The sequence below is a fragment of the Zonotrichia albicollis genome, chromosome 5, assembly GCF_047830755.1.
Source record: "Zonotrichia albicollis isolate bZonAlb1 chromosome 5, bZonAlb1.hap1, whole genome shotgun sequence".
Lineage (NCBI taxonomy): Eukaryota > Metazoa > Chordata > Aves > Passeriformes > Passerellidae > Zonotrichia > Zonotrichia albicollis.
The window spans coordinates 52,462,904-52,489,453 of NC_133823.1; the positions used below are offsets into that span (position 1 = coordinate 52,462,904).

At 38.5% G+C, this 26,550-nt stretch overlaps 1 protein-coding gene across 9 annotated transcripts in view; it reads left to right on the plus strand.

Annotated features, from left to right (window-relative positions):
- PPP2R2C (protein phosphatase 2 regulatory subunit Bgamma) overlaps window positions 1–26,550 on the plus strand; it is a 189,412-nt gene that overhangs the window by 50,874 nt on the left and 111,988 nt on the right. For 2 of the 9 annotated variants that reach the window (XM_026792620.2, XM_005485740.4), the window contains exons 1-2: window positions 4,938–5,078; window positions 24,229–24,320. The exons of 2 other annotated variants lie outside the window; for them this stretch is intronic. In XM_026792620.2, the coding sequence (XP_026648421.2) occupies window positions 24,282–24,320 (39 nt within the window). In that variant the 5' untranslated portion in view covers window positions 4,938–5,078; window positions 24,229–24,281. Of the gene's footprint in view, window positions 1–4,937; window positions 5,079–8,605; window positions 8,726–24,228; window positions 24,321–26,550 lie in introns of those variants that run through there. 5 more of the 9 variants (XM_074541727.1, XM_005485739.4, XM_026792621.2 and 2 more) reach the window with 4 other exon arrangements.

Here is a 26,550-nt window from a genome sequence, read left to right on the forward strand (position 1 = left end):
CTTTAAGACAAACTGCCTTCTAATGCCTCATTCCTCCCTCTCTTCTGCTGCAGAGCTTCTTGCTGGAAATGCAATGAGCAAACAAGATCAACATTCAGCCACAGATTTGTTCTCATCTTCTTCAATTCCTTACTGTTAGACTACACTGTTTCCAATCCTTACCTTCTCAGCTCCATTTGTATTATAAATTGGTTTTGATTTCTGCCTCAGGGTACTGGCTACCATATCTGTTGGGTTTTTTTGTTTGTTTTCGTTTTTGTTTGTTTGTTTGTTTTAGTTTTTTTTTTTTTTGGTTGGTTGACTTTTTTTTGTTTGTTTTTCCCTTCTACCTTCCCCTTTCTCTGATTCTTCTGCCCAAAACAACAAAGGGAAATGTAGGTTTATTTCTCTCTTTAAATATTTTCTTTCCCTGTCCTATGAGATTTTTCTCCTTCTGGCACAGATTCATTTTTGTTTGTTTTGCTGTTTAACTCTTCTTTTACTGACCCCCACAGTCTGTATTGGCATCTGTGTCATGCCTGCTCTTGCCTTTTACTTTCCTCCTTGACCTGCTGGCCAGTTCTCCTCCTTTTATGTCTAAGCTTGTTTTATTCTTGTTATGCAGTTATTTTTCAACCTCTTGAGTCCAGTTTATTGCTTCTTTGCACAGTTTCTAATGACCTTCTTTTGAAGAAAGCTCTAAACCAGGACTCCATCCTCATTACTGACTCCCTGTTTACCTAAATGTCACTGCTGATCTGCATGTAGCTCTTCCATTTTATAGTTTACTCATAAATTCTTTAGTACAGGGCACTGTTATTTCTCTGTTTGTACTGTATTTAGCTCAATTAGAGGGTTGTTTAATGAGTAGCATTGTGGACTATTATGAAATTCCAAATAACTGATACACTTTTGATTAAAGCTTCCTTCCTCACCACCTTCTCCCTGGGTATTTGACCAGATCAAATTATGTAGGTTATAGGTGGGATTGATAATGAGTAGCATTTTAAAATGGCACAGCTAGTTATCTGCAAATGTTGGCTCACAAATTTGCATTGTGCTACAAATTTAGAGCAGAGTTTTGCTAATCTTTCTCATGTGAACTGACCTACTTAAGTCAGTGGAGTGCTAATATTTGCCACACAGTAAGGATTTGGCTCGTAATCTTAGGGAAGGCATTTGCATGCACACTGGGAATATTGTCTAGGGTTTTTGTTAAAGGCTTCCTCCTCATTCCATTCCTCTTTATGAGATTGTTTTTAACTTAAAAATAAGAAGAACCAGGTAAATGTGATTTGACCCACTTGTCCATGAACCTCTCTAATGGTGAGTAGAGAAAATTATCTTTGGATGGAAGTTACAATTTTGACTTCACAAAAAAATGTCCACTTTGCTCCTAGGAAAAATGAAAACACCTCTATCTGCTTAAATTACACCTAAAAAATAACCAGTGTAGGCTGTAAATAACAGACCATAGAAATAGTAATGTTTGAAGTGATTGAGGACAAATAAAAGTTATTAGTGAGTTTTCCTGGAAGAGCAGGGACAACATGAAAGCCAAAATTTTCTCAACCATCTTGGTCACATAAATGTAGAGGTATTTACAAAGAAAATGGTTCCAGTATTTTTTTTTTTACAGACTGTCAGTGTGACTTTTTTGATGTTGTACTCATCATTTGCATAATATATTATCTATTTATTTTCAATAATAATCTTTCCATGCGATTCTTTTTCTCAGAAAGGACAGAACACATGCTCATTTTCTGTGTATTTGAAGATAGAAGTTGTTCCTATGCATTTTTACTCAAATGTGCTGCTTGATTTTTGGGATCAAATGCCCTGCAGGGTGACATTTCTTTCAGTTTTAGGAATCATTACAGTAATAGGAGGAAACTTCTCAGTGTTACCTTCACAAGGGAATCCATGCTCTGTAATACATCAGGGACAAAAGGAAGGCTAAGGAGAACCTCCATTCCATATTGGATGCAGGGAGAAATAATAGTGACAGAGAATGAGGAAATAGATGAAGTACCTAATGCCTTCTTTGCCTCAGTCTTTAAGAGCAAGGCAAATTGTTTGTGGGTACCCAGTCCCTTGAGCTGAAAGACAAGGATGGGGAGCAGAATGGAGCCACCATAATCCAAGGGGAAATGATCAGTGCCCTGCTACACCACTGAGACACACAAATCTATGGGATCCTGAGGGATCTGAGGGAACTCAGGGAGCTGGTGAGGGTGCTCATGAGGCGCCTTCCATCATCCACCAGCAGCCCTGGGTAACAGGGAGGAGTGGGTCCCAGCTGCCTGGAGGGCAGCAGGTGTGAAGTGTGATAGAACCCATCTATCAAATGGGTTCAGGGAACCAGAGGCCTGTCAGCCTGACCTCAGTGCCAAGGAAGGTCATGGAGCAGATTGTCCTGAGCAACATCAAGCAGCACGTACAGGATCACACCCAGCCAGCCCAGGTTCATGAAAGGCACGTCCTGCTTGGCCCAGCTCATCTCATTCTGTGGTGAGGGGACCTTGGTGGGTGAGGGAAAGGCTGTGGATGTTGCTTACATGAACTTTAGTAAAGCCTTTAACACAGTTTGCCACAACATTCTCCTGGAGAAACTGGCAGCTCTTTGCTTGGATAGGTGTGTTCTTTGCTGGGTAAAAACCAGCTGGATGGCTGAGCCCAGGGACTGGTGGTAAATGGAGTTAGAGCTAGCTGGCAGCTGGTCTCCACTGGAGGCTTTGATTTGCTGCAGGGAAGGGCGGCTTTCCAAAGGGATCTGGACAGACTTGTGGAAGGGCAGGCAGTTTGCAGAGATGGTGAAGGGAGGTGACTTCTTTACCCAGACTGGTGTAACTATTAAATAGTTGAGAGTAAACTGTTGCAGTCTTTGCCAAGGGCTTTGGCAGAGTTGGGATTTTGTGTGCACTGTGTTATGCTCATAGACCCCTTTGCCTTTGGAGAAACAAATCCAAGGTAAGAACATAATGTGTCAGGGAAGGGCAAAATAAATCATCACATAGATTAGAACCATGTTGTCCAAACTAAAGATCAGCATTTGCAAGGCCTCCTTCCTCTGTTCTGAGGAGGACAGGGCAGATACTGGAGAGCGGTGAGTACTGCAACAGTAGTGACTGATGCTCTAAATGCAGAAATAACATTCCTAGTATTGTAAAATGTGTTCTGTACAGGTGCAAGTACAGAATAACTTCTCTTACTTTCCCACCTGCTCAAATGCAAAGGTTTTACAATATTGTTAGGCTGGAGATGGTTCTGCTTTGTTTTGCTTTATTACTGAGAAAAAGATGAAGGTCATTCTGTTGCTATTCTTCTTTCCCTTCCAGCCTTGCTTAATCCTGAAATTAGACGTTTATTCCTGAGCAGGTTTTTATGTAGTTCTCTACTTTTTTCGAAGTCACGTGCCAGTTTGTAGGAATAGCAGGTACTTGAATTTTCCTTCAAGAACTGTATGTCCTAGGTCATTAGAAAGAAAGAAAAACAAATACCAAAAAAAAAAAAGATAAAAATTGATTCACTGTTACACAAAATACTGTAGTAATGGTGAAAACTGAATTGTACTTTCCATATTCAATTCCAGGGCCTAAAGCACAAGATTCTCTCTCTGTTGGTTTTGTGGTTGTGCACACTCTTATCATGCTGTAGTGGTGGTTTTGGTATACAGCCATTTGCTTTCTCTTCAAATATTTAAACTTCAGTGGTGCTTACCTTTTCTGAATACATATTTTCAGCAGCAAACAGTTTGTGGTTTCTTGAATAGATACCAAAAGCTACAGGAAACTGTTTGTCTGTTCACTTGAAAGAATTTTGCTGTAATATAAACCATTAAGCATTTGGAATAAAGAGAAAGCTTTCTTTTATAATGCAAGTGAGTAATATTCCTCTTGTACTTATTTTCATATTTCTGCATATATGCATTTCAACACTGCTTTTCCAAGGTGATGGGATAATGAACTGAGAGAGTAGCAGGTTTAAGAAAACCAATGACCTGCAAACATTCCCTTTGTCCAGCTTTTCTTTCCTGTACAGGGAAGCCAGAGAGGTGGTTCTTAAATACTTTGTAATTTTACATTTATCTACAAAATTGGGGGTAAAAAAAGATGAGTAACAGCTATTTTATCTTATGTCCTCTGAACGGTTTCCTTGCCTCTGACGAATCCTTTTGCACAGGCAGATATTTGGCAGTTTCGGTAATATTTATAGAGGCTGACATTGAACGACTGTTGCTCTTGCTGCAGATGTCAGTGAGACTAGCACAAAACCGCGGCCCCATCTCCGTGTGCAGTACGTGTCCATGCAAACGCCTTTAATCAGCTTGAAGTTTCTTCTCCCTCATCCCCTCCCTCAGCTCTTCTCCTTGCCCATCTCCGCGGCGGAGGAGCTGAAATAATTACCTGCAGTGTCATTTTTCACTTTGCTCCATGCAGATGCGGTGCGGTTGGGCCGCGGGCGGGGAGGGGCCAGGGTGATGCAGCACGGGCGTGTGACAGCGGCGCGGCCCGGCTCGGCTCGGCTCGGCTGCGGGCGGCTCCGCTCGGCACGGCTCGGCTCGGCTGCGGGCGGCTCGGCTCGGCTCGGCTGCGGGCGGCTCCGCTCGGCACGGCTCGGCTCGGCTGCGGGCGGCTCCCGCTGCTGCAGCCGCTGCGGGGCCACTCGTGCTCGGAGTACCTGCGACACAACTGGGCTATTCTTTAACTGTGCGAGAAGTATTCCCTTCACGCAAGCTCCCTGCTGGCTTTCTGCATCCGTAATTTCTCGGAGCCGTTCTTTCCCTCCTTCTTCTTTTTCCCTTTCTCCCCCCTTTTTTCCTTCTTCTATTTTTTTTTTTCTTTTCCCGCTCGTTGTTCGCCCCCTCCCAATGTGTGCTGCCTCAATAGCCCTCATTATGCTGTGCTCAGTGGCCCGGTGTGTTCCCCGCCTCTGCTAGGCAGTGGCAGCATGGATGGTGCTCTTGTGACGACCTCTGCTGATGCTATCAGTCCACTGCGGATAGGCATGCTGAGTAATCCTGCTGTAAATGGGCGAGGACACGGACACACGGAAAATTAACCACAGCTTTCTGCGAGACCACAACTATGTGACTGAAGGTAACATAAATATTGTCATTTTTCTCTTCTTGCATTGCATATTCTATGCTGGGAATGCACTGTCATGTTTGGAGATGCAAGCTGTTCCTTTTTTTTTTTTTTTGCTTTTTTAAACGGGGGGATTTCAGGGCGTTTTTTCTGTGCGATGTAGCAACAGAATCTGTCTGAATTTGCTGAATCCCGAAGACATTCTGTTATGCTACAGCGGTGTATGAAAGTACACGGGCTGGAGAAGGTCTTGCATTGTGCTGAGTTTCTGCTAGTGAGGTGTGCAGCACCTGGCATTGAATGCTCAGTAGCTGCAATGTAGAAGATTGGAAGCACTTCATTACTAAAAAAAAAAAAAAAAAAAAAAAAAAAAAAAAAAAAAAAAAAAAAGGTTTGAGAGCACCAAAGTAAGAGAAATAATCTGTAAAGTTAACTGTTTGCTGGTGTAATGAAGGTTATGCATCTCATTTTGGTAATTATATCCTGAGCATTACAGACATTGCTCAGTTGATTGTTCTCTAGAGAACTGTATACATTTAGAAGGCATTTAGAAGGGATATGTAAGCATCATCTTTTGAAATGCTGCTGCTTGCTTTCTGTTCCTTGTGCAAGGTACATGAGAAAAGAAAAGACACCTTCATTTTAAATCATTCAGTGACTTGTAGGTTGTTACATAAAAAGGAATTTTTCCTGCAGGTGACATACCTTAAATGCTGAGAGAATTTACCTTGAGAACGTGAAATGGTTGGGTCAGGTACTGGTCTGTATTTCCTTGCCAGAAAGTTGGTTTAAGAGTAGGCCATTTTAAGATTGATTGAACAGGAGAAATGTGTTTGTAGGTGCTTGACTTTGCAAATATATCTGTATGTGCAGTTTTAACAGCACTTTTCAGCAGCAGAAACAGTAACTCACTGTAGGCTTATATAATATGAACATACTTAACATCAGGGTCAGCCAATACTCCTTGAGACACAGTCTCCAGATTCTGTTGTCATTTGATCAGTGCTCAGTCACTTAATACTCCCATGCTGCATCCTGAAACGTGATCAGCTGATGTTCTCTTGATTATTGATGATTTGAATTGTTTTAGATTGGAGAAAACAGTAGGATGATTTTTGTCGTGCCAGGACCACAAGGCAGATTTTTCAGAAGAAAAATTAAAAATGCTGTATACTGTAACTGTTACCAGTGACTGGTGTAATTGCTTGCTAATCTTGCCTCTAGGACATTCTTTGCACTCTGGTTCATGTTTTGGTGCATTTTCAAATTTGTTTTGAAGTTTTGTTTTTTTTTGTTTTCAGAATGATGATTTATGTTTTGAGATCTGGTCACCTGTTTGAAGGAACTTTGTTTAAATTTGTAAATTCATGCCTTGGATTCTGCAAAATGCTCAGTATAATTACTGCAGTGTACTTGATACATGGTGAATTTCAGATGTGCAGCAATGTTATAAATTGAATTTTCAAGTCTCTTGTTTTGTGATCTGAGGAAAATAATTAATGGTGGATTTTTCAAACACATATTCTTCTTTTATATGTCATGACTATATGTCCTATTCTAAAAATTAGATGGAGATTTTTAGTAGTTTTTGTGACTGCTGGGACAAGTGTTAGATTTTTCTAATGTTTTATCTTCACTTGATACTTGCATCATAATGACTGGATGTTCTTCTGTCATTGCATATGGAGGGGCTTGTCTGAAATGGGTAAAAATACAATTTGAATATCAATGCTGACCTGTTTTATATTTTTCCTGTGATCTGAAGTCATCATGAAATATGTTGGCATCTGTTCTTGAAATCTTCAGTAGCAAAATATTAGTTTTTCATCTCTGACTAGTATAATTCTTGTTGGGAATGCAGAGTTTGTCAGGTGTAATAGAATTCTTCACAGCTGTTATTTCTGACATTGCCACACCTTTTAAAAGCTCTTGGAAATCATGAGGGAATGGATTTATCTGTGAAATTTTTCCAAGGAGACCTTCAGATGCTCAAAGAGGAGCATCACGAATTTTAATTTCTCATTGATACACTTAGTTAAAAATGCATAATGAATACATGAGTTAAACTGCTGCTTTAAATGTGCTTTGTTTGTTCTTCTGTGGGATTTTGTATTTTTTTGTTTAAAGATCTGGTTCCTTGAAAGAACTTTAAGACTTCTCAACTGTAAAGGCGTGCAGTCCTTTCACAGGCCTTGTATTTGGTCCTGGACATATTAAGTGCAGTATGTAGCAACAATGGAAAGGCAATAATGTGTTACCTTGTTATACTTCTTTGGGGTCCAATCCAAGTTTTTCTTTGACTTTTGTAATCCACCATTTAAAATGAAGAAATGCTTTATGTGGTGTCCAGTGTGTTACAGAAGTTACAATTCCTTGTTGTTCGTGAATAATCAAAATTTTATCTCATTTTCACAGTTTTAAAGTCTTGGTAAGTGGTGTCCTCTGTCCTTGCTATTCCATGCAGCAGACTACATTAATTTACTAAAGGAGGTATTTCTAACCCTTATATGTACTTTCTTCCTGTAGCTATTCACTGAGGAAAGTAAAGCCAGCAACAAATCATGAAGATGTAGGTTAACTATAGCATTGCTTTACTTCTCTACCTGGTTTACTTTTTCAGTGATTTCTAAAATCCCAGACAGTCAGATGACATATGAATTCAGGGTATAGGAAAGCTGTGAGCCAAATCTGATTTGCTCTGCTCTTGCTTGTGGACTGAAGGTGTTCCTAACAAAACTGCTTGCTTGAGCAAAGTCAAATTTCATCTCTTTGATAGGTCATTATTTTCTGACATTGGGATTATCTGTAACAAATTTGGCTTTACCTTGACTATGGAGAATTGAATTGGTTTTTAAATCTCAGCAATTTTTTGATTTGTTGTTATACTGTAACTATTATACTATAATAGGCATTATAGGCACACATATGACAACAGTGACTACCTGGCCCTGTTTCTCCTCTTGCATGTGCACAACTACAATGTGGCATTAAAGCAAGCAGAACATGAATAATTTTGTCATTTAAAGTCTTTAAAATTATGTTATGGTTGCACAATGGAAAAAGGTGATTTAATTCCAACTGCAATATACAGCAAATTTTTCAATGATCACTTTCAAAAGTAGCTTTTGAAGCAAACTGCTTTAATTGGAGTTGTTTGTGTGAGGAAAATAGAAAAGATCTGGTATGGCTTGTAAAGAAAGAGAGAAAAAATATCTGAGGCTTAGAAAAAATGAGCTGTGAGGAAAGATTGAACTTCTTTGCAAAGGTGGTGAAACACTGGGATATATTGCCTAGGGGAGCTTGAGTAATTTTTATCGCTGAAGTTTTTAAAAGCAGGTGACATAGATGTCTGTGAGAAATGACATGGGGATAGCTGAGCCTCCCGTGGGGCAGAGGAATGGACTAGATGACCTCTGAGATCTGTTCAGGCTTGTGATTCATTGCAGAGCTGTGTTTTATCTTAATTGCCTTTTGCACCACAGCTGTGGGAACCAGTTGCCCAGGAGGTGTTGGGTCAGTAAAATGTGTTATTTCCACAGCAACTGCAGGAGCACTGAGGAGAGAGGAGAGGCACGGGAAGAGAAGATGGGTTGGATGGGAGAAACATGATCCTTCATTACTGTACAGACAGAGTCTGTGGGGGAGAGAGCAAGAAAATGGTGAGCTGGGGGAAGGGGGATAAAGGAGGCTTCTGTGCTTTAGAGGGCAGAGGATGTCCTTCAGTCCTAGAGTTCCCTTGGTGTTACCTGTGTGTAAGATTAATGGTAAAACTGACAGGACTGCTGATACACTTTGCTGTCACAGGGCCTTGGGATCAGCCCCACAGGATCTGATTCTGAGCAGTGAATTGCCTGGTGTGGTTGCTGTGCTCCTGGTAGGGACAAAAAGTTGCAGGAATCCATGGTGCCACTCCTACTCAACTGTTAGATTAATCCCATGACTCTGTATTTTACTGATTTAACAATTAACAGAAATAATGAGCAAAATTTGCTATTCTTGCCAAACTGTGTTAAAGGATGTGTTTCACCTCCATGATCCCTAATTTATTTGGAGAAATTCTTCTCTGGCAATGAAGACGTATTGCAGGTTGCATCCAGAAAAGTCTAGCTATGAATTGATCCCTGCCTTTTTATGGAGTATCTCTGTTTTGGAAAGGAATAAAAAGATGTTTATACATCCAGTTTCTGGAGAGACACCAGTCCCTCCCCTGGTCTAGGCCTGCAAATGCAAGTGGAGCCAGTGGAGTTGCACTGGTGCAGTGGGGCAGAAGGTGACCTGCACTATCTATACAATTATATGGCCAAATTGTTCCATTTGGTTCCATGGTTCCATATGGCTTAACTTCTGTGAAAAAGTTAATCATGTTAATGGTGTATTAATACCCTAAAATATGATATTTGAAGAATTATGAGAATTAGCAGCGCAGCACAAAATATATTGACTCATAAAATGAGAAATGTTTATTATAAAGGATAAAGGAACCCTTTTTTCCTTAATGATTGTAGAGAAAAGTCCTCTGCAGATAATAAAGACAGATTTGAGGGCTTTTCTTTTTTTTTTCCTTGAATGAAAAAAGTTAGTATCTCTCTTCTTCAGTAATCCAAAATAGAGGAAATTATCAATTTTCATCTGCCAAAAAGAAATTTGTTTATGATCTTTTCTTTCATAAATATCTCAAATATAATTTGAATCAGACCTCAATACCTGAGGTATTAATTGGATGAATATAGCAAACAAGTAACACACTGCTGGCTCAGGCTCTCCATTGGTCATTCTAGTTCACTGATTTCTCCTTATTAAGAAAAGTACAAGAGGTAACTCTTCTTCTGAACCTCCAGCAATTCAGGATTTATGTTGTGAATATTGATGATTTTTTAATCTTTTTACAGAAATAATTTTGAAACAGTTTTAGAATTACCCTGGAAGTTATTACTCATTCTTAGTGTAGTCGTAGTCACTTGTGTTATTTTTTTTCCTTGAATTGAGGGTGAACAGGGGTAAACCTTGTCAAAGCATGACTTTGTCCCTTGTTAAACAGGATATGGTTATGTCTTTCTGTGCATGGATTTGGTTCTTTTATTCACAGTGATATTCAGATGAATGTTGTGAGTAGCCTTGAAGATTTGGATTAGTAAGGTTTATTCCATCCAAGTGATGTTGCTGACTTTGTAATCTTTATTCATGCAGCTTAGTTGGGTGCAGCCACAGAGGCAGAGCTGGAGCATTGCTGCCACTCTGGCTTGCACTGCAGTCCTGTCCCTTTGTTCACTCACCCAAACCTGCAGCTGGATGGGGGGTTCAGCAACCAGGAAAACCAAAAACTTGGATCTGCACAGCACCGATATTTAAGGCAATGTCTGCACGGGTGACATGGGCCTGCAATTCTCTAACAGCCAGAAAAGGCAGGATGGATTTAGCCAGAGTGAATTACACTGTCAGCTTGCCATGATGCAGCACCAGCTACACATTCAAAGTACTCCATTCATGCTACGTTTATTAGGCTCATAATATTGTTGTCTCTATTTTGCTTGCCAAATGTACTTGATGAAGAAATCATAAATCAGGATTGAGGTTAGGATGTTGATCCTAGGCTGGGATTTTGGAGTTTCTCAGTTTGCTGTTCCCAGCTTTCCTGAAGAGCAGAAGTGTGTTAGTGTTGACTTGTTACTGCCTCCTCAGAAGACCTGCCTTTCCAAGGAGTTTTAAGGACTGGTTGTTAGACCATCCTAAGAGGGCACTTCAAGCCACTCTGAGCTGCAGGAGACGTTTCAAAGGTGTGCAGTTAACTGGGTTTGGCTCTTCATTTAATGTCATGTTCTCCACACAGCAGTTATTCACCAGTGTCACATGTACCCTTAAAGCTTTACCAAGTGTGATTAGGCTGGGCTGCAATCTTCCTGTTTGCCAAGGAATAAATCTCTGATGCTGGATCAGTGGTTTTGGTGGATTGCCCTTAGGCAATCTGATGGCAGCCTTGGCTCTCTCTGCATGCATATGTAATCAGTAGATGATCTTGCACTCACCTTCTAAATAATAAATGTATTTGGTTGCTGTATAGTGCTAGAGGTCCTGGAGAAGTGAATAAGATGTATTAACAGAAGAAAAGGACCATGTGAAATATTAGCTAAAGCCAAGCTCCTTCCATGACAGTGACAACAAGGAGCTGGAAAAGAGGATAATTGCAGCACTCTGGAGCTTTTCCAGGTGCCAGCGGACTAGAAACATTATAAATAGAAATGTTTATAGAATATTTAACTATATAGCTGTTATATGCAATAGACTGAGCTACATATAAACCTTAAAACCAGAAGTTCAGGACATCAGCTCTGCAATGTGTATGTAAGATAACCATGGGCATAGAAATACAGTCCATGGAAGCTCGATTTTTTCTAATTGAAACTGACAGTTTAAAAGTATTGAATGATGTAAAAGTAAACAATGTTGTGCAGGTAGAGTCAGTGTCATTGTTCACTGTGGGAGAAGTTTATTTAGTGTATTTATCATTATGAAAACTGTACTTAGCAATATATTTTCTATATGCTTTCCATGTAAACCTTAGACATTTCAGCAATACATCATATATTTAAATGGTGAATTTAGAGAATGGTAGATGTTGCTCTTATCAGTTTAAAATATACAATATATACAATATTTAACTATACAATAACACTGAATATTTTATAATGAAGAACTATCTTTTATTACAGCCATAAAAAGGTAATCCATCCTTACTGTTTACCCTGTGTTACTACATCATTACTAGTTGTATCCTTGGAACTTCCCATCCACAGTTTATTTAATCACCATTGCAAGGCTTTGTCCCAAGGACTGTCTGCTTAGAGAACACAATTTTTTTGCTCAAAGTGTAATCTCAGTGTAGTTCAGGCTAATTTCCCTGTAGCCAGGGAAAGGTAATAATCTCAAAAAATGAGATAAAGTTAATATGGGCACTTTTGGGATTTTTTAAACAAGAAAGGGTTTTAAATTAACTTCTAGCCATGTTGAGGCACCTTCCTGATCAACTGTTTCCAAGGTTCTCAGGTTAATGCTGAGTTTGCCCTTAGTCATGAGTGTGGTATATTTTACTTATTCCTGGTGAAAGTTCCCCAAATCTTTACCAAGAACAAAAGCCCCACTGAGCAAAGCAGCCTTATATATGGTAGGAGAGTTCCTATTCTCAGGAGTGTTACCTGGCTGAAAAGCTCTTTTTCCTGTTTTATTATTGCTTCAAAGCAAATAACAGCAGACTGTATTTTGCCAGTGAAAGACAAATAATAAAAATGTACATTAAGAAATTTGATTCCTAATAAAAACCTCAGCACAATATGCCATGCAGTTCAGTGACTTTTGTGAATTATTATGACAGGGTTTGGGATCTGTATTGTTAAATATAGCAGTGTTTGTCTCTTTCATATTCACTGATCCATCTGTTACAAAAAAAAGAAGAAAAGGATGCAAACATCTGTATTATAATGACATTTATGTGTTTTATGTAGAGTACAGAAAAAAGTAAAAGACTGAGGGTTGGTTTATTATTCTCCAGTTCAGTGCAAGTCTGATTAGAACTTAGTTACTGTTACCATACTTCTTCCTGTTTGCAGTGCTTTTGTTCCTGCGATTCTGGTGTTGCAAATAATCAGTGACTGTAAAAAATAACATCATTTGCTTAAATTTTGAGGCTGATGCTGCCTGTGGTAGTGCTGTTTGCATTAAAGATAACCATAACCTGCTCTGCCAGTTTGTAGTAGAAATAAAGATCATCTCAGTTGAATTAAATGATTATTTCATTATCTCAGATTTTAATGACTCCATATTTTTTCTCCTTATTCTAAGATGTTAAAAATAGAAACAAAAAAATAGTTTTCAAGCAACAAGCTGGTCACCAATTAGCAATAATTTATTTTTAGACTTTCATCCAGTTGTGTTGGACTGTTTGAGAGGTTTCAGTTTATGATAGAACCTGGCACAAAGTCTTCAATAAGTGTATAGCTGTAAATCAGAATCTGTTATTATTTCATAAATTATTTCTGATAGAATGTCTTTATTTCTACATTGTTCTGTGATAAAAATAAAATTTCAACTAATAACATCAATAATAATAATAATAAATCAGAAAAATTCAACAAATAGGCACAGTGAACTGGTGAGTGTAGGCCTGAATTGACTGCCAAGGTAGCAAATGAGACTCTTCATTATGCTACATGTTAATTTGACACCCTGCTTGATTTGATCTCTGTTATTGCTGCATGCAGATCTGTGATATGGGAATAACCAGTACAAGATGAAGTCAGATGTGTATTCTATAGTCTTCTTTTGAATGGAAGATTTAGGTTAAGTATATTCTCTTTAATCAGCAGTGAAGATCAAAGTGGAATTCACATATGCAGCCTCTTTGAAATAGGTAGATGTGAATTCTTACAGCTTACAGAATTTCCTGGAATGCCTTACTAAGAGTGCAGTAAAGTCATATGGATGATGGTTATTTTCATTGCTCAGGTACAATATGAATAACATTTTGTGCATGTTGGTACACAAGAGTATGCTACACTCACAGAAGGTTTGTGGATCACTGCTACTGCATGTTTCTGGTGTGCCTGTGTTCCTCCCAGCTGCTCTGCTTGAAATGTGAATCTGGATGTCCTGGAATGGCCATGGAGAAGTTTCAGCCCTGGGAGGCAGTAGGAGCTGGTGTGTAGGGCACTGTCCTTCAAGTCCCAAATGATCACACACCTGTTGGTCGATGTGTGACGGGGCTGCTCAGGGCAGTGACACTTGTCTCTGACTGGGGCAGAACTTTCCTTCCACCATGGTGTGACAGCAGTGTCCTTGTCTTCTGATTTTCACCTGTGGTGGTGATGAGCTGCAGCTTTCTGAAAATCTGTTTCCTTGAACGTGGATTTTATTTTCCATGATTAAGCATGGCCTTACTTGATAGAGTAGACATTTCTGTGCTTCCACATGCATTTAAAAAAATGAGGGAAACAGAGTACAGGCCTTCTGTGTTACTGTGCAAATGTTACAAAAGGTGCTAGTTTTAAAACAAACAAGCCGCATCTGTTAGCAGTTATGATGTTGCAAATTAGCCAATTATATTAAAACTTCAATATTTACGGCAAGAATTCATATTACATCCCATTAAAGGGTTTTAGTTGCCTTAACTTTGAACTGTGGTGCAGAAATTATTGCTGAATGTGATTTGTACAGAGTACAAATCAACACAACTCTTTGTTGTGTTGATTTTCCCCAGCTTTTTATGTTTAAAATTGCTTTATTGAAAATATCTTTTACTTTTTCCAACCTTTAAATTAATTTCAAAGCATTTAAAATCGAGGATTTGGTTTGAAATTGACATGGATGCCATTTTTGTCGGCAAATTGCCCATTCTCCAGAGGAATCTGTAGCCTGGGACGCCCATCTTTCCTTCCCTGCTGCTTTGGAGCCACTCCCATTGCATGGGAAGTATCAGAGCAGAGGGGAAGAGGCTCTGGTTAGCCCACCAGCCTCTTCAGAAAATGTCAGCAAGTTTGGCCTGGTTGACATTTGTTCCTTGCTGGCAGGAAGGGAACCACCCCAGCTGCCTGCTCCTGAGAGCACAGGGGCCATGGTCAGTGCTGTCTTGTCCGGTGCAAATTTGGCACCAAAGTCCCATTGCTGCTCCCTGTGACCTGCTCAGTGGGCACCAGCTTGGTCAGCATGGTGAAGACTTCCAGAGGAGTGAAGCTTACTGCTGTGCTCCTTCAAAACCACCTTGTTAGGAGGCTTTTGCAGTATTTATGCACAGTAGAAGGAAGGGAGGAAATACAAACTATAAGTACACTAGAAAAATGTCTGACAGCTATCCCGGGAAATGGTAGTAATGTAGTAATGTTAAAATGTGAAAGCAGAAATCTTTGATGCTTCTGCACTATAAATAATTACTAACAAAGGTGATTGCCAGTGTGGAGAGTTGTTTGCAGAGGGATTAATTTCTGATTGTTAAGTGTAAGTATATTTAGACAGAAAATTATTTTTGTTCCTGAAAGCCAGGGAGTTGTTGTAAATGGGAAGAATTAGCAGTCTGGATTCCACAGAGCAAACACCAGCCTGGTTATTACAGATGAGACTTGATGAATATAGTTATACTGAGGTTAGCACAGGAAACTATTCCTATATTTTACATTTTAATGACTGAACCCAATCATTTTCTTTTTAGCAGCTGAATTTACACAGTTTTCTTGAAAACTCCTCGTTTTGGCAGTCTTCTTTTCTGAAATGTTGCAAATATTTCAAAGCCTTTAATGAACCTCTTGCTAAGTCACCTTTGATCCAAAAATCTTCATTGAGAAATTTGTGCATATGGGCACAGACATAATCTAACACAAAAATAGAATCCAAATAATTGCAATTAAGGAAAGAATAAAAGAGCTTGCCAGAGTCTCCTATATTTTGTCTTTAGAGTTTTTGCAGTCCAGATATTGGCTCCATAATCTGAGATTTTATTGTGTAAGTGAAACCCTGAAGGATTTTGCAAGGCAAGATATATTGGGGAAATAGTGCCAATTACCTGCATGTTTAAAATAAATACAAGTAACTAGAAGGGACTTGTCTACATGTGACAGCAAGAGTTACCTAAACATTTTAACTAGGACATGCCATTATAGGTGGAACCTTCCACTAGGAGAGCTGCTGCACAGTCCAAGCAAACTTGAGCACAATTTTTTCGTATAAAAACAGTAACTTCACTACTTTACATATCCAAGGAAGGACAAGGAACTTGTTAAAATCTTGTCTTTTAGCTTATAAGTGTTGGTTCTTGTGAGCTTATCTAAAGAGTAGTTTTTTTTCTTTTCTTTGTTTTTTGCCCCACTGAGAAACCTTCTGATGGAACACAGAAAGATTTTCCTTTATTCAAAACCTGCTTTTATTAATGGAAGCATAAGCAGAGTTTATTGAAAGAGTTCAATAGTAACTCATCAGGCTAAAGTAGAGATGGGGTGAAACACCTGTTCATCATAATAGTTCTTAAGAGCAGTAGTCCAACAGATCCCTTTAACATTTCTACAAATAAAAACTCCCAGAGCTCATCTCTTCAGCTGTGGGGCTACTCAGATAATTTCCATGGATTTCCATTTCTGTTTTCAAAACTAGCTGCTTTAAAAACTGTCCACTTTTTGTTATGTTTCTGTAAAATAACTGATTACTCATGCCTATATCAGATATTTACAACAATTACTGTGATATAAGGCATGAGCTATAGTTTATCTGCATTTAAGATATTTTAACTCACAGATAGCTGTCAGACTGGCTGTCAGGTAGTCTTTTTTCCCAGACTTGAAGAACAGAAAGGGGCCTACGTTGATCAGTTCCTGTAGGTCAGAATTTGGGCTGAATCTAAAATACATCTGTTCCCCTTGACAGCTGACATGTGGTCAAGACTGGAAATTATGTAAGACAGCATGAATATTTCTGGACTAAATATCTCACAGGAATAATTAACATTTTCCCCTGGTTCACTCAACCTTTTACCCAGGCAACAGATGGGTAACCTTAACTCTTAAACCTAATGGTCTGTCTTGAAGTTCCTTTTAATGTGCTTCTGGTATGTGTCTTCATACTGCTGAAGTTCTTTAGATTTCCTTTTGGCTGCTTTCCAGAACATCTTTTAATTCCTTTTGTGAAATTTCCATGCCAGCTTTATTTCCTGCCAGAAGGCAACTGTTGCATCTGTGTTCAAGCAGGACCCTCAAGCTTTAAATTCTCAGATTTTCTCTCTCTGGAAGTCATACTCCCTGCTCAGACTTCAGAGACATCAAGAATATGTAGATCCAAGCACTGCTGGGGAGAGAAATAAGGACACAGGATTCCTTCCTTGACTACAGTTACTCCGTTTCCATTTGCTGCTTGACTTGATTGTAATGATACTTGGCTTTCATCTGCAGTGCTTGCTACTGTTTGAGTTCCAAGAAGCTTTATTTAAAATAAAAGGGGAGTCCAGCCAAAACCACAACTCATTTAGTACTCTCTGCCAAGTTATTTCTGCTCTCTGTATGTATATCCATTGAATCTTGTGAGGGCAAGACCTGGAAGTGTCACTTAGTACTCAGATGTGACTAAAAATCATCTTGGACCTGATTAACTGATCTGCAGATGACCCTCAGGTGGAGGGGGAAGGTATTTTTAAAATGTGAAGAGTCCCTTCTTCTGCACCATTTTACTGAAAAGGAGTTTTTGGGGGGAAGTCTAGCATCCTTCTTGGTTAAGATCCCAGTTAAAAATATTCATATCAACAGACCTGGCTGAAGGACAGGGTCAGGATTTTATAATGTTATGATAAGGGAGAAGCTAATGGCATTTTCTCTTTGTTATTACTCACCCCTGAAGGTGAGGGTGGCTGAGGTTTTTGTTAATTGATCTCCTGCAGCAGATTAGAATGAAATGACACTGAATGACTGTTTTTTAATATATATTATAGATATATTTATGTAGGGATTATTTTAGAATAATGGGCTTGCCTTGGAAAGGAGGTATGTAGCCATTTTGGTTATTGTGTACCTGTAGTAATATAACATTAAAAAAGTATAAAGGTACCACTTCAGAAAATACATAAGGGAAAGAAAGAATGAGAAGAAAATTATAAGATTGGATAAGTGGAGAGGAAAGATATCACCACCCATCTAGCAAGGAGATTTGATTGTTGTTATTTGCTGTCTGTTAGTTGAAGTGATGATATCTATCTTGATCAGCTTGGAGTGGGGGAAGCCCCCAAAACACAAAGTTCAATGGGTTAATAAATGTTCATGTTTATGTCAGACATCTCTCCCTTACTGGTGGGGTTGTTTTACACTGTCTGATGTAACACTGTGGATCACATGCCGTCCTCTGGTGGAAGGCCCCAAAAATGAGGCAGGGGGCACTCTGGGGGTCTTTGATGGTTTATGACACCTTCAAAGACAGAGCAGCTGCCTCTCATGACAGAGTGGTTGAGCCAGTTGTGCCCATCAGAAGCGATGGAAACCTTCAGACCTGTCTGTGAATGCCCTGGGAGAAGCTGTACAACTGTGCCTGTTATCTAAGAGTGATAAAAAGCATTTTCTGACCTCTGCTTCTTACCTGCCTTCTCCCTCACATGGCTCAGACCCCAGCTTGTGGCCTCTCTTGGTGTGTGCTCATCCCCTCTGCCCCCGGGCTGGGATCCTGCAAACCCAACCTTGGCAAAGCACCCTCAGCTGTTGCAAATGGTTGATTGAGTCACTAACCATTAACATTTCAGTCCACCATGCCATCCTACTATAGAAATGGTAGTGACTAAATTACAGATTTTTTTATTTTAATTTAATTTTATTTTTTTACTCTGGTAAGTTTTAAAAAACAGAAATGCACTACCTAGGTTTGTTGGGACACACAGGTTACCGTACATGTTTCTAAAAGTCATCTTTAATATCCTGACAGGTTTTTAACAGCCTTAGGGTAATTGTAATTTAGTATCTAATGAAGTCTGTTGAGAACTTGCCACTGGCTGGAGCAGGATGGGATCCAGGCTTTACTTGGCTGTGCTTCATGTACATGTTGTAAGTCCAGAAAAATATATGTATATACGAACCACATATTTTGTTTGTGTTTTGAATCACGATTTTAATCTTACAGAATCATAGAATCTCTTGGGTTGGAAGAGACCTTAAAGACACCTTCCACTAGCTCAGGTTGCTCAAAGCCCTGTCCAACCTGGCCTTGAACACTTTAAAGGAAGATACTCAGCTTCTCTGGGCAATCTGTTCCAGTGTCTCACCTCCACATCTAGTCTGCATCTATAACATCTATTCATCTATTCTGCATCTATATTCATCTGCCCTAATCTCTGCATCTGTTTGTGCTTACTACTTTGTACAGTAACCTTAGTTACTTTTCTCTTCAGTACTACGTAATATAGTGTGGGGATGTAGTTTATAACCCCTGGTACTGGAAGAGGTTTTTTTGAAGAGTTTATCTCAGTGCTCACCAAAAGCCTTTCGGGAAATTGACTGTGCTAAATCTTCTGATATTCAGAACCATTGCTGGCTTTGTTTTTAGGACAGCAGTAGGTAAAGATGAAAATGTGGCTGAACTCCATCTACCATATTCTGAATTGTTAGAATCGACAAAGCTTGTATTTTTTACTGCTGTCAGGAAATGTAAGTACATTCTGCAGTTTAGCACAAAAATTTCTGGGACTTAAAATTATATGGATTTGTTACTTTTCTTAGGATTTACTGCAATTCTGTTCATTAGTAAACCATATGCTGTCCTTTAGCCAAAGGAACAGGTTTTCTGTAGCTGCTGTGCTGTAGCTATTTAGTTATCATTTTGTTCATTTGCATTATGAGTTAGGAAATCTACTTGAAAATTCTCATATATAATATGATTTATTAAATTTAAGGTTAAAATCAGGGTTAAAATTATAAGTTGAATGCTGTGACCTTAATACTGTCCTTGCAAGTTTCCTTAGGAGCTTAATGCATTCAGATTTATACTAACTTGAGTACAACCCATTTATTTTTCTTTGCCCCTTTTGTCTGCTATATGATTTACTCATACTGCATATTGTTTTCTTTTAAATACTGTTAAGTCTTTGCTTGAAGCAAAACTGCTCTCCCGATTTTCTCTTGGAGGTAATTTGCTCCAGGCTACTTTTTAACTTTCTGAAATGTAAAGCAGTTGCAGTTCAGGTTTTAATTGCATGTCTTTTCCTCTTTTCAAGAATATGCTGCCTGGACACATCACTTTGTTATTTAAAGGGCTGATAAATGTGTCTAAGTTGTATTAATTTATGTGGCAATAGAATTCAAATTAATGCTAACCAGAAGATCTTTAAATGCATGAGTAGTATGAAAGGTATAATTAAATCTCTCTGAAAAAAAATTGCAGGATATTTCATGAATGTCAGTACCATAGATGTAGCCTTTAAATAGTTTTTCTTTGCTAGAGATAATTTTTAGGGTTGTGTCTAGTAGAACCTTAAAAATGTGTCTTAAGAAAACAGTAATTTTTCCCTTCATTTGTCCATTTGGGTTTGTGCTAATTTGTTAGGTTCCTATTATCCTCCTAAGTTATGCTTTTACAGATTCCAGAAAGTTCACAGTGTCTAATGAGAGAGAGGGATTTTTGAGCTATGTGCAGAACATTTAGGTAAACACTTAAGCTGATGAGGGGACTTTCTGTAGCTGGTGATTCCTGTTAAGAGCATCCCAGAGTTCCCTGGTTGAGGACAAACCTGAAAGATTAGGCCACTATAAAAGAACAGACTATGGCTGAAGAATTTGCACAGTTGACCTTTTTGGAAGAAAAACTGTGTGCCACGTGCAGAATTACTTGCTTCGCTTAATCAGTCTTTAAAAAATGGTTAACTTCATCATAACCTGGTTCAGTCACTTGTGGAAGAGCATTCAACTCTTGCTCACTGCTCAACATGTAGCCCCATTAGGGGTGAGTGGAGCATGATTTCCCTTTATTATGGTCACTTTCTTCCTAGTGTTGGGTCAGCATGGTTTGCTGATGTCAGGCCACTGTTGGCTCTTTGACCCAGCATCCAGGATGACCACAGGTCCTTTCCAGACAGTTGCTTTTCAGCCAGATGTCTGGAGATCTTCTGCTCCAAGTGCAGAATTTTGCACTTCTTGCTGAACCTCCTGAAGTTACTCAGAGTCTATATAGATTTTTTTTTTGGACATTTCTTGCCTTCCCTTAGTTTGTAACTTGGAAGTGAAGCACTAAGTTTGTAATGTTAGTTATCACTGTGGATGTTTTTAGATGTCTTGCAGTCCACAGTGCATACTGAGTATATCCTAAGCTTGGCTGGCACTAGAGTGAATTTTCTGTATGTTTTGTCATGAATCAGTGTATGTTTTTGGTTACCACCAAGATTGTTTGAAGTATACCAAATAGCCATTTGGCAATTGGCAATTTATGCCAATTGGCAATTTATGCCAAATGACATTTATACCAAATAGCCATTAGGCATTTCTGATTCAAGAAAGACTTGTTGATTATTTTCTTAGTGAGAAAGAGGGCATTTTAATCTGGTAACTCAAATAGCAATGGTGAAAATTGCTTGAAAGAAATCAATATTCTTTTAGTTTGCATAAAAAAAAAATCATAGGTTCTTAGCAAAACCATACCATGTAGTATATATTGAAACTGCCATTTTATGTTCTCTGTGGAGACTATCAATTAAAGTTCAAGTACCAGCAGTATAACTTCTGGATGTTGGGATTTAAGTATGGGCTCTTTAACAGTGATGACTGACATGATTCAGCTGTAGGTTTTATTTTATTTCACCAGCTGTAGGTTGGTTGGAGAGAACCAGGTGTGACTAGAGTCCTCTTACACCTGCAGGGAATGGGAAAGGTTATGTTCAAGCACCACCTGAATGTTGTCACTTGGGAATCCACTGCTGTAGCCATAGATGCATGGATTCATTCATGTAAAGGCCCACAAAATGTACTGCTCACCATTTCTTTGACCAGGTCATGGAGACTGAAAGGTGGGTTTTCTTCATTTTTCAAAGGGAAGATGAACTATAGAAAAATCAAATGATTTCTATAGGACTCACAGGAAAATTTCTTGTGGAGATGATAAGTCAGTCTGAGGGTTGTATTCATTCTTATATGCATGATACGTTCTACATAAGATTTAAACACTGAGGGAGAAGAAGTGTTCTAGCTTGGATTTGGTGGCAGGATGCATATTCATCCTAAAAATAGTTTTCTGTCATGGAAGCGCTTTCTATTTGAATTGGACTAATCTCTGGAATGTGTCTTCCTTAAGACAAAGTTGTTCTCTTTTTTTATTCCATGAATTACTCTCCCAGACAGTGAAAGTGATCCTGCCTATTAGAAATTTCCCATATGGTTAAAGTGCCTCTTGAAGTGCTTGGTGTACATAGGTAAATGTAGACTGTAGGAGTAATTTGTGGGGAGAAAACTAGGATGATGTAAGCAAACGAAAGACTTCTTGAAGCATTTAAGCATAAGGTGTTTGTTTTTGAATACTTAAGATTTATTTCTGAAATAAATGTATGGTACCCTCAAAGTGTGAAAACTATGGCCTGGGTATCTTTGTAGATTACTGAAGTAAAGAAACCAAATCCACACTGTGACTAATTCAGCTCTTGCTTTCAATTGTAGTGGTTCCCCTCCCCACAGTTTTAGAATTTACCAGTTTGCATTTCAGGGAGAGTAGATGAATTAGTAGTTCTAGTCCTTTCAATGATTATTAGAAGATATAGGCAAATATTTCAAAGTATTTGAAATCTTTTCTCTGGAGATCTGATCAGTACTATCAATGCATTGTTACCGTAATATTTAGATTATTTATGTGTCATGAACTTCTGGGGACTCTGAGAGGGCTTTAGGCAACACATAAAACCTAAGGTTGCCAGTTTCTTCTCATTTTGCTTCTTTCTGATACTCATTGTTTTTGTCACACAAAGAAGAGGAGCAGATTTACTCAAATTCCTGTTAATGATGAAAATAATCACTCTCTTAGAAGGTGAACAGGACAGAATTAATCAATCATATTTATTTGAGCCAACCTGCTGTATCTTATTTTATATTTAAATATACTGGATTTATTAGATATGGTATTATATATGTGACCAGTTATTATTTCTCCTGGAGATTTCTTTCAAATATTTTGGCAAAGTCTGTTTATAGTCATAGCTCATAAACAGCTATAATTATACTCCAATTAGCAGATATTGAGAGACACAAACTGTTTCATTGCTTTGAATGGGTTAGTATGTTGGAAACTGGGAACTTCAGAGAAAAACAGTATGCAGTTGTAAATTAAAAAAAAAAAAAGAAGAAAACAAGCTGTCTGGAATTTTTTTTAAGTCATTGATGCTTGAGTCTGTTTTGCCCAAATAAGAAGTGAAAAATTCTATTTACCCCTACATTTACTCTTCAGTTGAAGTAATAGATGCAATACATGAATGTGTGGGTTTTTGGGGTTATTTTTTTTTTCCTTAGTAGAGTTGTTCTGCCATATTATAATCATGTTTTTCTTGTCTTGCTTTCCATGCTTTTCAGCAGTTCTGAATAATGTATAAACCTCACATGTACAGGCTTTGTCTTTTCTTTCAATTCACTTGCAAGATTAACGTTGCTGTTGACCAAAGTTAAGCAAATGCAATGAAGGCTGATATTTTTCCAATTAATTATTGGAAATTGTTCCTGCCTGTGAACATCAGTATTCAGTGCACACTCATACCAGAAAAAAGTGGTTGATCATTAGCTTCCAGTCCTTGGTGTCTAAACTTGACATTTCCTCAAAAGAAAAACAAAACCAAAAACCATCACAGCACTCCTGAAAGATAGAGGGATCACTTTTGGAACAAACACACTTGTTTTAGTAGGTCTTTAAAGAGTTGGTTTGGAAATTAAAAAACATTGCATTCATCACCGTGCTCAAAAAAATCATTTATTCATGTGTTTCAGATAGAGTTATTTTTGTCTCTCTCTCTCTCTCTCTCTAATGGACTGCACTTTGGGATATACAAATCATTTGAATGTGTCATACTAAAAACTGGTGGCTGAAAACTGTTGCCCCAGCTGGAAACCATGAAAACTGTGGAAAGTTTCCTTTTCTCCTTTAAAAAAGAAAAAGGTCTCTGTTAGGATTGATTCTTGTGGTAAGCCTATGTAGATTAATGTGGAAGTAAAATAAAGTATCTCTATGAAATGGGTTGGACAGGAGAAGCAAAATAACTGTTCCTCTATTAGGTAATTCATGTAGTAATGGTTTCTGTAAAGGAAACATATAAAGAGCAGAAAACTGCCATTTTGAAAAGGAGGTAGAAGGGAGAGCTACTCAATGGTTATTTGTTCATGTCAGAGTTGAGAAATTATGTTAAATATTATTTCCTTAATTATTTTATTTAGACTGTCTAGTTACATTGGCTCTCAATGACCATATGTCAGCTTGAGCATCATCAGCTCATGAACCAAAGAATCCAGCTTGCTGCAAATGGAGCTCCAGCAAGATGTGAAAGTAATCCAAATACTTCTATAGGAAGTGGGAGTTCTTCACCACATCCCAGAATGTACTTGCTCAAATCAGGCATTTGCAAATTAATTTCTTTTTCCGTCACTTGTAACGTGGAAGGTGCTGTCTGACAGCCCTGGAAATTAAGTCCTCTATTTCTCCACAGGACAGGTATAGCAAGGGCAGCAGCAATGCAAGCTTCCCCACACTGTCCTGCCAATGCTCCTCAGCCCAGTTCTGAAGAAGTCACTTCTGGAGGTGAGTGGGTGGAAGAGTCTCTGTGTGTGCAGAGGCTGCTGCGGGGCAGTGGCTCCTGCAGGATGGGCTGTGGATGGAGGCTGGCCCCTGTCCTGAGTGAGCCACCAGTCTTGAACAGATAATCACTTCATGTGTCGTAAAGCAGCGTGGGCTGGATTCGTTGAGGTTGCATTATTCTGCTCGACTGTTGTCACATTTTGATATTTCTTTGTGGCTGGATGGCACCTGTACATTTTTTTTCTTTTCGCACTGTTTTGTTGCTAAAGGCTTTGTCAATGCTTTATGTACATGTCTGGGAAGTGGCATGTGAATAACTGAATGCAGCCTGGTTGTAAATGTGGCACAGAAACGCAGCCACTGGTGGCAGTCCTGTGTGCAAGAGGAGCTGTAGGGCACTATACCAAGAGGCATGCTTTGAAATGCACCAGAAATTGATAAGAAAGTGTATGTTGGTTTCCAGTATCTAAATGAATGATTAGGTTTCTGTTGCAAAGCCGTATCTTAACCATTTCTCTTTACATAATTACTATGTAATTTAGATATTAACATCAATTAAGCTGGTAAACTAATGTTCCTTTTTAGATTATTTTACAATTAATGAAATCTGCCTATCTAAAGCTAGACATGCAACATCTACACTATATGAAAATAAAGAGTGTGTATTGCAGTTACAGAAGGGAGTAGTCATCCAAACCACAAATATGTGATAAATTTTGTGAGAGGAATTAATGACTGATGCAGGTTTTCAGAACAACACTAATGAATGCTTACCACTTGGGCAAATTAATTCCCCTGTACATTCCTGGAGTTAAGCACTACATACTTCAAATACGGTGAGAAGTATTCTGTTTTCAGCCAAATTTACATCTCTTCAACACAGAAATAAATCTGAGAAAATGGGAAACAGAGGCTTAGCTAGGCTGTTGGGTCATGGTGAATTACTTTTCTAATTTCAAATGCTGTGTGAAGGATTTGCAATGCCTTGATTGTAATTTGTAGTTGAAGCCCTTAAGACTGTTTAACTCTGTTTCTATGGCTGTTTGTAAACAGGAGTGATAACAAGAGACTATAGCACAATTCAATAATTGTATAAATTTAACATTGTTCCTGTTTGTTTCCATGAGGTCATAGAGTAAGAAGAGTTAATTTTCCTAGTCAAAGTAGACTTCCTGAAGGGATTTCTTAATTTTTTAACTTTAAAGGATATGAATCAGAGTAGTATTCATTCCGTATACAGCTAAAACAGTTCCTGACTTTTAAATTTTTAAAAAAATTTTACCAGGTAGCAGGGGCTACGGACTTCTCTTCATAATTAAAATTAATGACAAAGTCCTATTGAGAAGTCATTTGAGATTGATCCATGAAGTGGAAAACAGTTTGAGAATCCTTGTCATGGGAACGCATGGCATTAGGGCATTTGCTAAGAAGTCACCTTATTTAATGTTTGTATGGTGCCATTAAATCATGTGGATTTGATTTTTTTCAGCTCTTTTGAATGCAGTGCAGAGTGCTAATCTCTTACTGATGTTGACAAAGATGTAGAGAGGTCCAGAGTTGGCCTCCCTCAGATCTGAAGCCCAGAATTCAGCTCCAGCCTCCCTCTGCCATGTAAACCTTTGAAGATAATTATATACCTTGTCACAATTAAACCTTTTTTATAATAGACATTATTTTAAATTCAAGTACAAAAATACATTTTTAGGACAAACACAAGAATGGTCATAGAGACTGTTTTCTTCACACAGTATTTATTCAGACCACATATTCATCTGTCTCTGCATCTGCTTTCTTTGAATACTAATTAATACAGTTTGATTTTTTTTCTGCACATTTACATTGAGTGGTGGTGATCTAAAGCAGCACATGTGTAAACCAGCAACGGGCCCAGAGCATCCAGAACTCCTCATCCTGGAGTCCTGACTCAAACAAATCTGTTGTTGCTGCTGGGACTGCTTACATGGGAAGAGGCTTTGCATGACGTTCATAGTTACAGATCCCTATCTTAAAAACATCAACAATAACTTTATCAACTTGTCTTTACCTCCAGTTATATCCTAGTGATTGTACAGCCTCTCAGAGCTTCTGCCCAGGGACTGGAAGTAGAGGAAGGTTAAACCAGTCTTTCAAGAATGTATATAAATATTTTCCTGAAGATACAGTAAATTGGTTTGAGGCTTCAGGCTCAATTTACAAACTTTTTTATCACCAACCACTAGATGACAGAGTTTAA